At 41.3% G+C, this 18,545-nt stretch overlaps 1 protein-coding gene across 12 annotated transcripts in view; it reads right to left on the reverse strand.

Annotated features, from left to right (window-relative positions):
• Positions 1–18,545, reverse strand: part of LOC147017666 (teneurin-3-like) — a 420,926-nt gene that overhangs the window by 186,425 nt on the left and 215,956 nt on the right. For all 12 annotated transcript variants that reach the window (XM_085847416.1, XM_085847409.1, XM_085847415.1 and 9 more), the window contains one exon: positions 8,127–8,225. In XM_085847416.1, coding sequence (XP_085703542.1) covers positions 8,127–8,225 — 99 coding nt within the window. The remainder of the gene's footprint in view (positions 1–8,126; positions 8,226–18,545) is intronic.

The raw sequence follows: 18,545 nt of genomic DNA on the forward strand, positions 1-18,545 counted from the left end.
TAACATTAATCAAAAATAAACAAACATATATTGGTAAAGTATTCATGTCCGACAAATTACTTGAAACAAATTCAGAGATTTTTATTTATTTATTCAGAAAAAGAGGATGTCTGTGATACTGATGGCACTGTTTTACGCCCAAAAAAATGCGCCGACTATAGAATTGGACTGCTGGCAACATTCTCTGAAGTGAATCGTGACATCCAATGATGTCACAATGGAATTAATGTCTCAAAAGGTCAATAATGTGTGTAAGCATTATTAGAACGAATGACTGCTGCAACCTCCTTCTCATTGTCTGAAGAAGTAGACAGACAGAATCCAAATGGAGTTGTTGCCATTTCTGGTACAAAGAAGCCTTAGACTGTGCCAGAGTCTGCACAGGAGGCTCCATTTTCTTAACCATCTGATGCAAGCCAAGTTGACGTCCAATTTCACTGCAGGATATCTCAACATTGTTCGTCACAATAATTTGCCACATTTGGCCTTCACCGAGTCTCCCATGGGCTAGTCGCACAGTCTGCCAATGGAAGATGCAGCAAAATTGTGACCTTTTCCAAACCTTGACCAGCTGAATGCTTTTTTTTTTCAAGTTGATAACTATACCGTGCTTTACATGCTGGGTGTGCAAAATTGCCTCAGTCTAGCGATGAATGAAAAATACAGCTTGTGCATGGAGAGTTCTTTCATCCATATTTGAAAGAAAATTTGAATTTTTTTCTTTTTAACAAACAGTACTATCTTGTAGGCATGCTTAACTTTTTCCTGTGTGTATGTGTATACAATATGTATATATGTGGTAAGTCAGTAGATGTAAATAGCCAGCTTGCAGTCAGGATGAAATGCGTTGTTAGTTTACAATGAAAAAGACGCCACGACATTGAAAAGTCACGACATGCCTATCTCTCTCTATCGAGTGCAGCCTGTGGCTGCTGGTTGCATCATTGGTTGGGACGTGGATATGCCGCTGATGCAGTGTCCGCCTTACCAGTACACTGGTGCTCATTTTGCTGACCTCGGAAGGATGACAGGCTGAGTCAACCTCCTGGTGTATTTTAATTCAGCGGCCAACGGGGCTTGAACTCAAGACCCCAGGATCCCAAGCCGCCACCCTAAACACTAAGCCAACACCAGGCTTACGACATGCCTATAAATTGCCTTAATATCATAAACATCTGACTTCAACATTTCCTGATGGAGTCTGGTAAGGAAAGCGAATGTGCTTGAGTGGAAGATAGTTCATGCTGCGCCGGGTGCGTTTTGGACCTCACCGCTCACCATCAGTGGGGTGCCAATGACTGATATATGTATTTTATTTTGTTTTTTAAAGAAGAACAACACTTCCAACCAAAAGTAAAAAATAGATTGACTCTGCTATTTTGAGCAAAAAAGCAAGAGCAGACCTGGTCTCGGGCAATGTTTCACCAGCTTCCCAGCCGGCTTCCTCAAGCACAATAGAATATATATATATATATATATATATATATATATATATATATATATATATATATATATATATATATATATATATATATATATATCTTCTTCTTCTTTCGGCTGCTCCCGTTAGGAGTCGCCACAGTGGATCATCCGTATGATCCGCATAGTGATTTGGCACATGTTTTACGCCGGATGCCCTTCCTGACGCAACCCTGGTCGCCTCTTACGACACAGGGATATGGTACACCTATTTTAACCGGGGTATACACCGGCCCACTATAATGGTACTCATTTCGCCGACATCGGAAGGATGACAGGCTGAGTCAACCCCCTGGTGTATTAATTCAGTGGCCCAACGGGGCTTGAACTCAGGACCTTTTGGATCCCAAGCCGCTGCCCTAACCACTGCGCCAACACCAGGCTCCATATATATATATATATATATATATATATATATATATATATATATATATATATATATATATATATATATGTATATATATATACATATATATATATATATATATATATATATATACATATATATATATATATATATATATATATATATACATATATATATATACATATATATATATATATATATATATATATATATATACATATATATATATATATATATATATATATATATATACATATATATATATATATATATATATATATATATATATATATATATATATATATATTTATGTGCATGAACATGTACACCCGGACCCTAATATTCGTGGTTCTAACATGTGGGTTGCACCTATTCGTGGTTTATCATTTGCAACACGCTCCTACATTCGCAGGAAATTGCCCCACGTATTCGTGGTTTTCGCGGCGATTTTTTTTTCATGAGCCGCGAGCATAACACAGTTCGAAAACATATCTTCCAGGAACCACGCACCAAGCAACTGGATGTACGTGCAGTCCAATACAGTACATACACAAAAAACATGTCTTACACGAGCCATGAACATGACCTGCTTCCTGCACGTTCATTGTAGCTTCGTGCGATAAACATCGTTTCGCGTGATGGTGAAGAATCACTTAAGTAATTCTTGTATCCAGATCTTCACCAAAATCTAACGAATTCATCCTTGTCACACACCCAACCTGTCCACCAAATTTCTTCCGAATCCGTTAACAACTTTTTGAGATATCCCGCACACAGACAAAAAAAACATGTCGGGGTGAAAACAAACTCCGTCTACCGAGGTAACAACTGAGAAAGGAAAAGGGACAAATGCAGCAATTCAGAAGAGGAAACTGAAGCCCAAGGCGAAAGAAGAGAATCCAAAAAAAACCCCCAAAAAAACGTAAAATCGAGAACAAAGTCCGAGAGGTAATGGTTGCTGAAAACAAACCAAAAATAGAAATGATAGCAAGGAAGATTGAAAAAAAATTACGACAAAGTCAACAATGAGAGAAAGCAAAACCAGATGTTTGAAAATAACCCAAAAATATTCTACCATTAATTAGGGAAACAAAAGCAAAATGTATCAAATTCCCCTGAAAACGATTAACGAGACATTTCTGGAAAGGAATCTATGAGGACCCAAAATAACACAAATTAGGAGGTGGAAATGGACCCAAAACTTGGAAAATAAAATCAACGTCTCACCTCCTTACCCCCCCCCCCCCACAGTGATAATTGATGAAGAAAATATTACAAAAACAACTAGGAAAACAGCTAAACTTCAAAAGCACTGGCACGGATGGTATTCCAAATTTCTGGCTAAAGCAATTAGATGCTCTCCACAATCACTATGCTTGAGCATTCAATGAGCTCATCCAAGGGGAAGAGGGATTCGATGAAGGCTCACATCAGGTAACACCTTCATCATCAAAAAAAAATCTGAAGAAACCCAACGACCTCACAAATACAGACAAATGACATGTCTACGAACAACATAGAAACTTCTAACGGGAATCGTCACATAAATTATAAACCACCACCTATACAACAAGGGGACCTAGAGACAGAATATAAGGGATGTAAAAGAGGATGCTGTGGAGCAATAGACCACCTACTACTAAACAAGGCCACACTCAAAAACTGTAAAACGAGAAGAACCAAATTGTCCACAGCTTGGATAGACTACAAAAAAGCTTTAGTTAATGTCCCACATTCATGGATGATAAAATGCATGTAAGTGTACGAGATCAACGACCAAGTAATCAAACTGATTGAGAAAGCAATTCAACTTTGGAACACCACATTGATATTACAGCACTCGGAAGGAAAGATCAAAATACCAGGAGTGAAAATAAATCGAGGGATATTCAAGGAGACAGCTTTTCACCCATCCTGTGATTGTCTTGCTCTGGACCCACTGATAACCCTCATTAATGAGCAAGGACCTAACCGAACATTCAATAAAAGAATGTTCAAAGAAACAAGAAAGATGACACATGTACTGTACATGGATGATTTAAAACTTCGCCCCAAATGACGAAGAACGGGCAGAACAACTGAAATTAGTGAAACGGTTCTCCGACGACATTCAAATGGAATTTGGCCCAGATAAATGTGCGTGCCTAGTGCACATTTGTACAAGGTAAACCAACAAAAACTGATAACATAAAAATCGACCGAGATACAACACAGGAACTAGAAGAAAAAAAAGCATCATGCAAATCCCTCGGAGTAGAAGAGGGCCACCAAATATGTCACAAACAAATGCGCAAAACAATTTCCAAAGAATACCTCTGTAGAATGCAGCTGATCCTGAAACATACCTTTCTCCAAGGAACAAAATCAAAGCCATTAACCAACTAGCAATACGAGTTTTCTGATACAGCTGCGGAATAATAAACTGGCCCCAATCAGAAATCAGCAAGTTATAATTCAAAACAAGAAAACTCCTTACCCTCCAAAAAAAATGTTCTACAAAAACCAATGCAGCCTGAGAATGTACCTGCCGAGATGAGAGGGAGGGAGCAGCCTGATGGAACTCAGCCAGATGCACAGAGCGACGAGTGTTGGATGAGCCGAGTATGTTAAATGCCCAACAGACTATCGGATTGAATTTGTAAACAAACATGACTACAACAAACCTGAAAAAGTATCCCTCACTCACCTTGCAAAATATTTCTAAAAACAGGTGTGATTAGAAGATACTGCACAGGAAAATGAAACAGCATCACATACAGCCCCAACGATTGCAAAAAAAAAGAATACAAAATAAATATATCAAAAGAAGTATCAACAAATATACACCAACAACTGGAAAATGATAAAAGAGCAGGAAAATACAAAAAAAGAATTGGACCGAGTTGGGATAGACAAAGAAGGCTAATTGGAATGGCTAAGAAGAGGTCAGTTCAACTGGGACAGAGGACGAATAATAAATGCCCAAGATCAAGGACACGACACCAATGGATTTATAAAGATGGCTAATTGAGGTATGCTAATTGAGCCAGACGGATGAGTTTAGGTTCTGCAAGAACAAAAGAGAAAGTACTAGTCACTTGCTTTTGGGATGTAAAACACTATTATCAGAACAACGTTACACACAATGGCACAACAAAGCATGCAAGGTGATTCAGTGGTATATCTGCAAAAATTTCAACATCCCAGTTCCAGAAAACTCATGGAAACACAAACCAAGGGCAATCATTGAAAATAAGAACGTCATGCTCATGTAAGACCTGATGATCCCATCGAGCATGAACATATAAAACAAAGCCTTGCGACCGGACATCTTTCTCAGGAACAAAAAAGGAAGAGACAGCATTGCTGATTGAGATATCAGTACCCAGCAATTTGGCTTAAATAATGCAGAAATCAAGAAAATGACCATATGCTAGGACCTCAAAAATAAGATCAAGAGATTTTGGAAGCTGAAGAGCATCAAAATTGCACCACCAGTGATAATTGGAGCAACAGCAATGATAAAGTAGAACCTCACTGAGATTTTGAAAACCATCCTCAGGAATATTACCACAAACGAAGTACAATTGGGGGCAGTCCGGGGTTTGGTGACGATCTGAAAAAGAGCCCTCAGAACAAAACTCTTGAGAACAACAAAAGTTGAACAGCTTGGTCCATGAACCGTGATCCCTTACCAAAGTGAAGTAGATACTTTGAGTGCTAGGAGGACTCTGTTCCACTTCCTGAAACCCACAAATGAAGATAACAACCAACGACACATACACACGCATGCACGCACAGACACACACACACACATACACACAAGTGCACACACATAATATATGCACGCACACATGCAGGTGAATACTTTGAGACCTGGGAGGCCTGTTTCACCTTCTGAATCCTACATATGGAGATAACAACCAACGACAACACACACACACACACACACACACACACACACACACACACACACACACACACACACACACACACACACACACACACACACACACACACACACACACACACACACACACACATACTTTGAGACTTGGGAGAGCTCCTTTCCATCTTCTTAAACCTGCATATGGATACAACAACCAATAACACGCACACTCTGAGAATAGATTGAAAGAAACTACTGGAATACTTGGAACGAGATGTTACGCTAATGACCTCGGCTTCAGCTGGTAAAGGCCTGGTTTGAAATGGCCAAAGTTTTTATGTGCTATCTAACGGTTGGACAGATTGGTGAAAATCGTTGGTGAATGACTAGTGACAAATGCTGTTCAGAGCCACGTGACCATTGCCGCTCACATGACATATGACAAAGAACTTCCCCAAGAACCTGGTCCCATGCACGAGGTAAATTGAAGCAGAACCCTTCCTTCTTCTTCAGTGTCGGTGTTTCGACCCTTTCCCAAATGCATTCCTTTACTTCACACTCAAACCATTTGTTTTCGCCGTCTAATATCACCACATCTTTGGTGATGAAGTATGGCTGGTGGACTGTAGATGACAACACACCGGTGGATTGCAAGGATTATTACATTGGGGAGACACAACAGTCCCTGGAAGGCCGGATGGGTTAACATCATAGGTTGAGCCCCACAGAAAGCATTTCGTACTCCGCGGTGTATTCTCATCTCGTGATGTCCCTGTGCCTGCCCCCAGTGTTGTCCGCCACAATCCTCTCCCCCACCCCCCACCCCCAAGCAGAGAAATGCTGTTGATAAATTGATACGTTGAATTGTTGTGGTGTTGATGTTGCACAATGATGATGGTCCCAAGGTTCCTTGTATTTCCTAGTCATGTAACAGGTAGAAGGTGAAACGAAACTCCAAGATAAGCCTTGTTATCTCAGTCACATTCATCAGCATAATTTCTTTTTGCAGGTCATCAAACATCTTCATTTTGGTGTGTTCAATTTTGTCTTCAAATATCCATCCTCAAAGAGAAAGAGAGAGTTCCTGTTAGCTACAAATGGGGCCCAATGTGGAATTAGAGTGTCACAAGCGAATGCACGTGGATTTTAATTGCTGTACAGCTAAATGATGCAACATTCGGTATAACTTGGTAAACAGAATGCTATTTTGGAAAAAAAATCAATAATTCCAACTTCGAAATTGTCTATTCATTTAATTTGGTGAAATTGGTCTACATTCGCATTGTTGGATACCAATTGTCAGGTATGCTAATTGGCGACTCGATTCTATTTCACTACATCATTAATCAAGTATTATATGTTTTGTAGTTATCCAGATAATATGTAATATATTTTTGAGAAATTCTAGACACCCGCCTCCTCTCACAATTCTCCATAATGTGAGGCTAAATATCTACAGCAATAATTACACGATGCTTTTTGAGACAAATTCCACCTGCCACACCCCCCCCCTTTTTTTCCACTCGCAATGCTCCACAACACTGGACCAGACACCTATGCATTGTTAGCTTTAAAAGCAAGCTGGAAAAACCATTGAGCGTAGTATCAAGGGAATCCATTGATGCAACACCCATATACCATGTGTGTCCTTGGAAGCAAAAAAAACAAGATTGGGCATCAAGGCATAGCGTGATGCTGAATGAGTTGTGCCGGTTCTCAAGTCGCCATAAGATTGGTATAGTGAAGTTGCACAAACACATCCATAGAAACCAATCCAAATCCAATGGGACCATACTCTGTGCAAAGCGTTGGTGCTGCCAAAGCAGTCTCCTGGGCTCTTGGGCACAATCCGGGACAGGTCACCACTCCACTCCAATGCAAGACACTCAAATGGCTCAATAAGCAAGCTGGTACTCATTTTGCCAACCTCAGAAGGATGACAGGCTGTGTCAACCCCACCTGGTATTAATTCAATGACAAAGCAAAGCAGGATTTGAACTCAGGACCCTCGGATCCCAAGCCCACCACCCTAACCATTAAGCCAACGCCAGGCATATAGAAACCACAAATAGATTTTTAGATATCACACTCGGCATATGCCTACATGGTACCATGTAAAGTGTCATATATGTAACGCGTCTGTTTGTTCAGTGGCAAATAGATAGCCGACTAGTCTTCATCTCAGCTGTTCTCTTATGGATCCATATTATCAAAAATTAAAAGTCTGTGCGATGAATGCATCTTTATTTGTCTCCTTGAGTTCCTTTCATCCTATCTCTCCATTGTTACTTGGGGTATGCAGAGTTGTGAAGCAGTCCTCAGACAAGATTAACACAGGCACGGTGGTTTGAATGTCCTTTCCTGTATCCGTGTATTTCCTATTTAAAGCATGCTTAAAAAAAAATAATTTACCCATCGCCAAAAGCAGAGTCATGACATCCAGGTGCAAACACCGACATTTCCATGAGACCCTCCTGGCCATTCTCAAGTCCCGATTGCTTCAATGTACTCCTAAGAACACACAGAGAATCCATGTTCACTCATGCAGTTCACAAACACATTTCGTGTAATAAGAATCAAGTGCAAGATGTTTTGAAAATGTTGTCCACAAGAAATTTCTGCTTAAAAACCAACAATAACCATTCTTCACCAAAATTAGAATAATGGCAAAGGTATTGTGTACTTTTGCATAAAGTGTACTTCCAAAATACATTTTAAACGTTATTTTTCCTCAATTCCTGATATGAATTGGAAAATTGAGAAATCTCTGTCTCAAAAGCCCCCCCCCCCCCGACCCCTTTCAAAACGTCATTTATGAAACTGCATTAAAACAGACAAAACTAGAAGGGCACTCGGTAGGGCGCATACCTCCGCTCCGTAATGCCTGATCCACGAGAACATATCGGGTCCAATACATTTTTGAAATATCATGCTAAATATTGTTTTTGGCCTGATCTCTCAATGGTGAAGAATTACTTAAAAAATTAAATAATTCTCGTATCTGGATCCGGATTCGGATCTTCACCAAAATCGAATCAATTCGTCCTTGCGACACACCCAACCTGTCCACCAAGTTTCCTCCGAATCCGTCAGCAACTTTTTGAAGATATCGTGCTATATATATCATTTTTAGCCCGATCTTGAAATGGTGAAGAATCACTTTAAAAATTCTAGTAGTCGGATCCAGATCCGAACCTTAACCAAAATCGAATCAATTCTTCCTTGTCACACACCCAACCTGTCCACAAAATTTCACCGAATCCGTGCACAACTTTTTAAAGATATTGTGCTATATATTGGTTTAGCCCAATCTCTCAATGGTGAAGAATCACTTCAAAAAAAATTATCAGATCTGGATCCGGATCCGGACCTTCAACAAAATCTAATCAGTTCGTCCTTGTCACACACCTAACCTGTCCACAAAATTTCATCAGGATACCACAATTTTTTGAGATATCCTGTACACAAACAAACAAACAAACAAACAAACAGACAGACAAATAGACAGAAAGGGGTGAAAACATAACCTCCTTCACCTTCGGTGGCGGAGGTAATAAAGGTTTATTCGAAGATGCCTACAACCCTGAACGACCTCACATACAGATTGGATACAAAAGGAAAACACATGAAAAGGAAAACTAAACTTGAAACAGAAATGAAACTTGATGTTCAATCTTCTCGCATACTTGCTTGCACCTTTCGGTCTGCTTTCCATTCTCTCCATCCCTGGAGAACTTGTAATCTCGTTCACCATCATGTTCATATGACGTTTTCCTTCACGCATTTAATCATCATTGCCATCCCAATCCTGATGTCTGTCTTTGTCTCTCTGCCTGTGGAATCCCTAAATACAACTCTATTTGTATTGTGTGTGGGACTACGGTGACAAACTTCCTTCATTTCCCCACCTCCTCTTTACTTCCTTCATTTTCTGCACCATCCTTGCGTCCTTCATTTCCCCACCTCCTCTTTACTTCCTTCATTTTCTGCGCCCTCCTTGCTTCCTTCATGCTCCAACCCCTATTTGCTTACACTGCATCCCGCTCCCTCCCTGCTTCCCCAGCTTCCTGCCCTCTTCCTGCTTCCTCAGCTTCTCGCCCTCTTCATGCTCACAATATCTGCCCAACAGAATCCTTACTCCCACCGGATGTCCCCGATTCCTCAGTGTCTCTCGCTGGGCATTGTCTTTTCTGGTTTGAAAGGCCTGAATCCCGTTCTGGTGGCGGAGTTGCAGTTCATGTCAAGAACTCCATTTCCCACTATCCATATACTCCCCTTCCCCCACCTAACTCCCAGGAGCACCTTTGGCTGCGCGTTCCCCTCCAGCAACTACCTCCTGTTTGTCTGTGTGCTGCACCGTCCACCTAACAAGGATGACTCTATCTACATCTCCTTCTCTGCCAACATGGACCATCTTCTAACCACCCATCCTAACTCTCTCGCTCTCTCTCTCTCCTTCTCATATGCAATGATTTCAACTGTCACCATGCCAATTAGCTGGGTATTGGTACCTCTTCAACCAGACATGGCATTGCAGCAAATGACTTCTATGACTCCATGGGTCTCCCCACACCAGTGGATTTTCTAACTTGGATTTCTCCCAATGGCATGTACTCCCTTCTGGACTTGGTAATGAATAATTTTCCCACTGATGTCTCCTGTTCCAATCGGTTCATCTGATCATGTGCTTGGAAGAGTCAACATTTCTCTGGCTATTGTCAGAGAGCTGTCTCAGTGCCGCAGAGTCTGGTAGTTCACTCAAGCTGACTGGCACTGCAAGCTGCCTTCTCATGTCAAGACATGCTTTGTCTTATGTAGAGATCCATCCCATCTCATCTGCAGTTATTATACCTTCTTCCCACCCATGGTACACTGAATCTTGCAATGAGGCAATAACCTTCAAACAACTTGCCTTCTCTTCCTGGAAGGCATATCCAACCGAAGGCAACCTCGGAAGAAGTGTGTGTGCCTTCTGATGAGAGCCAGAAAACAATATGTGGCAAACCTCAAGACTGAACTCTCAAACTTGTCTCCGTCCTTGAAAACCTGGTTGCACCTTGTCAAGTCTGTCTCTGGAGTATGTTCCCCCTCCATCCCTTCCCTCACTTCAAGTGACACCACAGCTGACTCTGCTAGTGAGAAGACCAAATCCCACAATTCTGTGTTTGTTTCCAAATCTTGTGTCCCAAACACTTTACTCTCTGTACCAACCCCAGCCAGCCTTACCGAACTGCTCCTGGACTCTGTCTTTTTCACTTGAGAAGGTGGAGTTTCTGACAACCCTCCACTCTGATTCTGCAACTGGTCCAGACAGCATCAGCTCACGTCCTAAAAAACCTCCTCTGCTGGTCTTTGCACATCCTACTCTGTTCAACCTATTATTTGCTCCCAGTCATTTGCCCTGTTGGGGTGTTCTGCCGCTGCTCCCTCCCCCCCCCCCACCACTCTTTCTAATGGGTGGCCTGAAAAATCGCTCTACCTCTGCTAAATTTCTCATGCCTCCCTCCTACATCTCTGCCCTCCCCCACCGTGGTATGCAGTAACACTGACTCAGGAGAATGATGGAATGCATACAGATACAATGACTGATTAATTATTGGAAGTAGTGCACAATAAAATGTTTCAAAGTTAACATGGCACGCGTTTAAAACATGGGAATTATTCTGGGTTTTTTTATAGTTAATTGGTCAAATCAACTCAGGAGATCATGATGATCATTTTGGTGTATCACATTCCACATCAGAACACTCCAGTAGACCTTTAAAAAAATCACGCGTGCGCATGCACACATGCACGCACGCACGCATGCAAGCACGCACGTACGCACACGCACACACACACAAGTCCGTGAATTTCGTTATTTTTCATTATGATCGTCTTGTTAGTATTCTGCATATTCATGCACAAATGTTTGAGAAAACTTTTATTTCGTACTAAGCGTCATTCAAAATTTTATCTTGGGGGCCCAAAGACCCCTTTTGCCTGAAGGCCCAGAATACCGTCAGTCCACCCCTGGGTGGGGCCAAATGAAACATTTTTGGGGCGGAGCTGATCGAGCGTAAAACGGCCCCAAATAACAATAAAATCTTACTTCCAAGATATTTATTCAAGAAAAGAACAACGATTAAGTGTTAAGTGAAGCTATATCTATTAATTAAACCCAACATGATTTTCTGTGTCTGTGGGCCTTTAATGTGCACAGAAGTGGTCATTAAATACCCCAATAATTAATCGATAATCAATAAAGCTACAGATAATGGCAATGTATGTGACATAATAGAGTGCACGGATGATACGGGTATATGGGCCATAATAGTAGCGTGTTCAGTTAACGATGGTATTTTTGTTCAGAATGAGCAAGCACGCGAGGCGAGACTATGCGCTCTACCGAGTGCCATTGGCCCATTATAGTTAAAGAACGTGTTCAATCTCGAAAATTTACTTTGCAGAGCAAATTACACGAATCTGCTTCTTTTCGATTATTTTGCCAATTCTGACATTTCTGACAGCTTCTACATTGCCTTCTTGTATTTTACCCACTTTGGTTTGTTGGATAACTCTTCATCACTTATCATTCGGTGGTAGACTTTGATGATTTTTCAGATAACTATTTCATCGATTGTGCAGTTCGGTCAGACATACTTTCGTAACGAGCAATATTTGCAGCAACGTCCGTTTTTGTCAGGAATCCAATTCCACTTGTACTTCTTCTTTGCTCTTTGTGTGATACAGCCAACCATTTTTAACTGCAATATATTTCTCTCCTTTCATCTCACTTCACTTCACCAAGTCCAATTATATCCCATTTAATGTTGTCACTCCTTTTATTCTCAGGGTTTTAAGGTTTTGTTCACCTGAAACGCAGCCTACTCTATACTTACATAGGTACCAGTCCAATGGTAGTCGAGTCAAGCCAAGAGATTATTAGTACCCACTGCTGTCTGCTTATCCTGACTGTTCATTAATAAAAAGTTATAAAACATTTAGGATTTCTCTTCAATATATTTTAACCACATTGATTTTTCACTGCCTTGTGCATTTACACCAAAACACTCTAATTAAAAGTTCTAGATGAAATGCCCATCTATGACGGGCAGTAAAACCAGGAAGTCCCCTAAATACCATACATATTCTCTTTCAGCTCATATAACCATGTTCTGTCATCTTTGCATTATTTAATGAGGTTAAAAATGAATTATTTTGTGTGCACATATATCTTTACAATTAAATTCCAGCTTAAATTTCCCCCAAAAATTCATGTACTAATTTTAATTAATGAAAAACACAATCCGTCGAGTTATACAAATACACACATATACATACAAACACACATGTATACACAAATACACACATATACATACAAATACACATCTTCACACAAATACACATATACACACAAAAAACACATCCGTACACAAACATATTGTTACGAATTTGCGCCCATCGGCGTGCGCGAACAGCCGCTTTAGCCAATGGCGGCCGTCTCGCCCACCGGACGGACAATTCAGTCGTGACTTTCCGGAACAATGCCGGAAACCAGTCACGGGTGGGTCCTTAATCCCAGCACAGCCCAGTCCGTATTCTACCCGCGCGAAATAGGGTCAATCGCCGAATATCGATATACCTAAGTACTCGCGCGGGTAACCTACCGAGGGACCGTACCTCGGCGGAAGCCTGCTTGGACACGAACCGCTCAAGCGGTCCGTTCTGTACTGAGATAACCGAGCGGGTATTATCGCCCGACCTCGCCGGATCAGATTCTATTTATCGGATATTTAAAACCCAACTAACATTCCGCAATGCAAGATGGCATTTCAATAAGGGAAAGATGACATGACGAATGGGGTAACATTCACACAAGCACATTTATTTCTACACACATATACAAGCATGCAGGTGTGGAATCAATAAAAGCAAAAGCAAAAAGTGCTACAACCGTCTATGAGCAATTATGTACAGTCACTTACACAGTTTTACTTATGGACTCGGCGCCACATCATGCATTCAAAGAAAAAACCCCAGGAAAAAGACCACCCCCAGAGACAAGGGAGTCAGACTGGGCCCGTGGGCCTTTATAACGTGGGGCCTTGGTGACCGAAAGGGCCCCACTAGACCGTTGCAGGTTACCTGCACCCTCGCGGTGCCTTGACGGGCGAGTCACGACGTTCTGTCCCCACGGCAGCTAGTGTAGCCGCAGTTGCGCTCGGGGCTTCCGCGTGGCAGGCGAGCACTCGCCGGCTCTCCCCACACGAACGCGCAGGTTCGCGCGACACAGCAGGGCTGCGCTTCCCTCCCCGTCTCTTTCGCGACGCCCGGACCTCCGCCGATTCGCTGCTCCCAGCTCCCCACTCGGACACGAGCCCCAATCTTCACCCAGCTCCGGCAGAAGCAGCCCAGGTCCTTCCGCGGCGTCCAGCGGCCGCGACAACTCCAGCAACCACCGAGAGAGAGAACTAACGCCCGAGAGAGAGAACAAATGCTCCGTGCGTCCTTTTTATTACCCCCGCTCCGCCCCTCCGCTCTCGCCCCGCCCTCCTTCCAGAACATGCGGGAATCTTCCAGAACATGCGGGAACCTTCCCGAACGAAGCGTTTTCCCACCAAATCGGGGGCGCTCCCTCGTCGCTGTGGTTGTCTTCTTCCACACGCCGGACAGAATTCACCGTGGAAACACCATTCGTCCAGGGGAGGGGGGGAACGGGGGCCGCCTGCTTTCCCTTGACGAAGGCCAGGCCTCTAGCAACCGTGTGCCGAGGTAGAAACGCGGTGGTGTGGTTATGAGGGTTGTGGTTAAGGTGATCAGGATGGCGTGGTTTATTGAGAGGCGCGTGTGGTTGTGGTGGTGGAAGGACGGTGGATCTGAAGCAGTTGTTTGAGAGCGATGTTGGTGGGGGTGGTCCCAAAATAACGTTAGTAAAGAATAACGGCTAACTCAAAGATCACAGCCCTGTCCACACAGATAAATCCCATAAAACAACGGTGGGGAAATCTAACTGAACACAGACTTATCGATCTAACTGAACGAAGGACCTTTATGGTGTTCTGCGAATTTCCACAGCCGTAAAAATATATATGTATATGTATATATACATATATATATATATATATATATATATATATATATATATATATATATATATATATATATATATATACACGTAGATACAGACATGTATACATACATACATATTGTTGCAGGCCGGGGGTCGCAACAACATATATCTTCTTCTTCTTTCGGCTACTCCCATTAGGGCCGACTCCCATTAGAGCCGACCTCGGAAGGATGACAGGCTGAGTCAACCCCCTGGTGTATTAATTCAGTGGCCCAACAGGGCTTGAACTCAGGACCTTTTGGATCCCAAGCCGCTGCCCTAACCACTGCGCCAACACCAGGCTTTCGCAACAACATATATATATATATATATATATATATATATATATATATATATATATATATATATATATATATATATATATATATATATATACATATATATACATATATATATATATATATATACATATATATATATATACATATATATATATACACATATATATATATACATATATATACATATATATATACACACACACATATATATATATATATATATATATATATATACATATTTGTACATTTTTATATATACACACACATATATATATATATATATATATATATATATATATATATATATATATATATATATATATATATATATATATACATATATATACATATATATACAGCTCTAGAAAAAAAAATAAGAGACCACTCCAAAAAAAAATTAAATCAGCATCTCTACATGTATGGCAGGCATTCCATTCCAGTGTCTGTTGAATTCCAACAACACAATCACCAATCATTCTCCTTAGTGAGGTGCTGATTAGGTGATCACCTGAACCGAATCTTATTTAACAAGGAAGAGTATAAAAACCACTGCTGTGGTCATCACTATCCTCTTGCAATAGAACCAGCTGTATGGCAAAAACAGTGCTAGTAGTACCTCAAAAGTAATTGGACTCAAAAAAATAACTACTGACCATGCCAAAAGTGTTGAAAAGAAAAGTTTTGAGTGAGGAAAAGAAGGGTTCAATTCTGGCTTTACTGGCAGAGGGATACAGTGAGTGTCACGTTGCTTCCATCCTTAAAATTTCAAAGACGGCGGTTCATAAGAACAAGGTCAAGCAGCAGACATTTGTAGACAACAAAGCTACAGACTGGCAGAGAGCGAAAATGACTTTCCACTGACCGGGATGACCGCCAACTCATTCGAATGTCACTCAACAACCGTAGGATGACATCAAGTGACCCACAAAAAAGAATGGGAAACGGCAGCTGGGGTGAAGTGCATGGCGAGGACGGTTCTAAACAGGCTCCGAGGGGCAGGGCTGAAGTCGTGCAAAGCCAGAAAAAAGCCCTTAATCAATGAGAAGTAAAGAAGAGCCAGGCTGAAATTTGCAAAAGACCCTAAGGATTGGACTGTAGAGGACTGAAGTAAGGTCATCTTCTCTGATGAGTCCAATTCACAGCTTTGCCCAACACCTGGTCGTCTAATGGTTCGACGGAGACCTGGAGAGGCCGACAAGCCACAGTGTCTCGCACCCACTGTGAAATTTGGTGGAGGATCGGTGATGATCTGGGAGAGCTTCAGGTAAGGCTGGAATCGGGCAGATTTGTCTTTGTGAAGGACTCATGAATCAAGCCACGTACAAGGTTGTCCTGGAAAATCACTTGCTTCCTTCTGCTCTGAAAATTTTCCCCAACTCTGAGGATTGGTTTTTCCAGCAGGACAATGCTCCATGCCACACAGCCAGGTCAATCAAGGTGTGGACTGAGGACCATCAGATCAAGACCCTGTCATGGCCAGCCCAATCTCCAGACCTGAACCCCATTGAAAACCTCTGGAATGTGATCAAGAGGAAGATGGATGGTCACAAGCCATCAAACAAAGCCAAGCTGCTTGAACTTTTGCGCCAGGAATGGCATAAAGTCACCCAACAGCAATGTGAAAGACTGGTGGAGAGCATGCCAAGAAGCATGAAAGCTGTGATTGAAAATCAGGGTTATTCCACAAAATATTGATTTCTGAACTCCTCCTAAGTTAAAACATTAGTACTGTGTTTTTTAAAAATGAATATGAACTTGTTTTGTTTGTATAATTTGAGGTCTGAAAACACTGAATCTTTTTTGTTATTTTGAGCTGTTGTCATTTTCTGCAAATAAATGCTCTAAATGACAATATTTTTATTTGGAATTTGGGAGAATTGTTGTCAGTAGTTTATAGAATAAAACAAAAATGTTCATTTTACTCAAATACATACCTATAAATAGTAAAATCCGAAAAACTGATAATTTTGCAGTGGTCTCTCAATTTTTTCCAGAGCTGTGTATATATATATATATATATATATATATATATATATATATATATATATATATATATATATATATATATATATATATATATATATATATATATATATATATATATATATATATATATATATATATATATATATATATATATATATATATATGTATGTATGTATATCTATATATGTATATCTATATATGTATATCTATATATGTATATCTATATATGTATATCTATATATGTATATCTATATATGTATATCTATATATGTATATCTATATATGTATATATATATATATGTATATATGTATATATATATATATATATATATATATATATATATATATATATATATATATATATCTTCTTCTTCCTCTTTCGGCTTGCTCCCGCTAGGGGTCGCCACAGCGGACCAACTGTCTCCATTTTGCTCTATCCTCCACATCTTCCATTGACACTCCAACCACCCGCATGTCCGCCCTCACCGCATCCATGAACCTCTTCTTTGGCCTTCCTCTTCTCCTCCTGCCTGGCGGCTCCATCTTCAACATCCTTCTCCCGATATACTCCGTTTCCCTCCTGTGCACATGTCCAAACCATCGCAATCTCGCCTCTCTCACTTTGTCTCCAAACCGTCCTACCTGCGCTGTCCCTCTAATACACTCATTTCTTATCCTATCCATCCTCGTCACTCCCAACGAGAATCGCAGCATCTTTAACTCTGCCACCTCCAGCTCTACTTCCTGTCTTTTTGTTAGCGCCACCGCCTCCAAACCATACAACATAGCTGGTCTCACTACCGTCTTGTATACTTTCCCCTTCACTCTTGCAGCTACCCTTCTGTCACAAATCACTCCTGCAACTCTTCTCCACCCACTCCATCCTGCCTGCACTCTCTTTTTCACTTCTCTCCCACACTCTCCGTTACTTTGGACAGTTGATCCCAAGTATTTAAACCAATCCACCTTCCCCACCTCAACTCCTTGCAACCGCACCATACCACCACCCTCCCTCTCATTTACGCACATGTACTCCGTCTTTCTCCTACTGACTAACATTCCCCTTCTCTCCAGTGCGTACCTCCACCTCTCAAGGCTCGATTCAGCCTGCTCCCTACTCTCCCTACAGATCATGATGTCATCCGCGAACATCATGGTCCATGGAGACTCCAGTCTGATCTCGTCCGTCAACCTGTCCATCACCATTGCAAACAGGAAAGGGCTCAGAGTCGATCCTTGGTGCAATCCCACTTTAACCTTAAACCGGTCCGTCATTCCTACCGCACACCTCACCGCTGTCACACTGTCCTCATACATATCCTGCACGATCCTCACATACTTCTCCACCACTCCCGACTTCCTCATACAATGCCACAACTCCTCTCTTGGCACCCTATCATAAGCTTTCTCTAAATCCACAAACACACAATGTAACTCTTTCTGGCCTTCCCT

The sequence above is a fragment of the Eptatretus burgeri genome, chromosome 11 (assembly GCF_056783735.1).
Source record: "Eptatretus burgeri isolate ZD-2024b chromosome 11, Ebu_testis_v1, whole genome shotgun sequence".
NCBI classification, from domain to species: domain Eukaryota; kingdom Metazoa; phylum Chordata; class Myxini; order Myxiniformes; family Myxinidae; genus Eptatretus; species Eptatretus burgeri.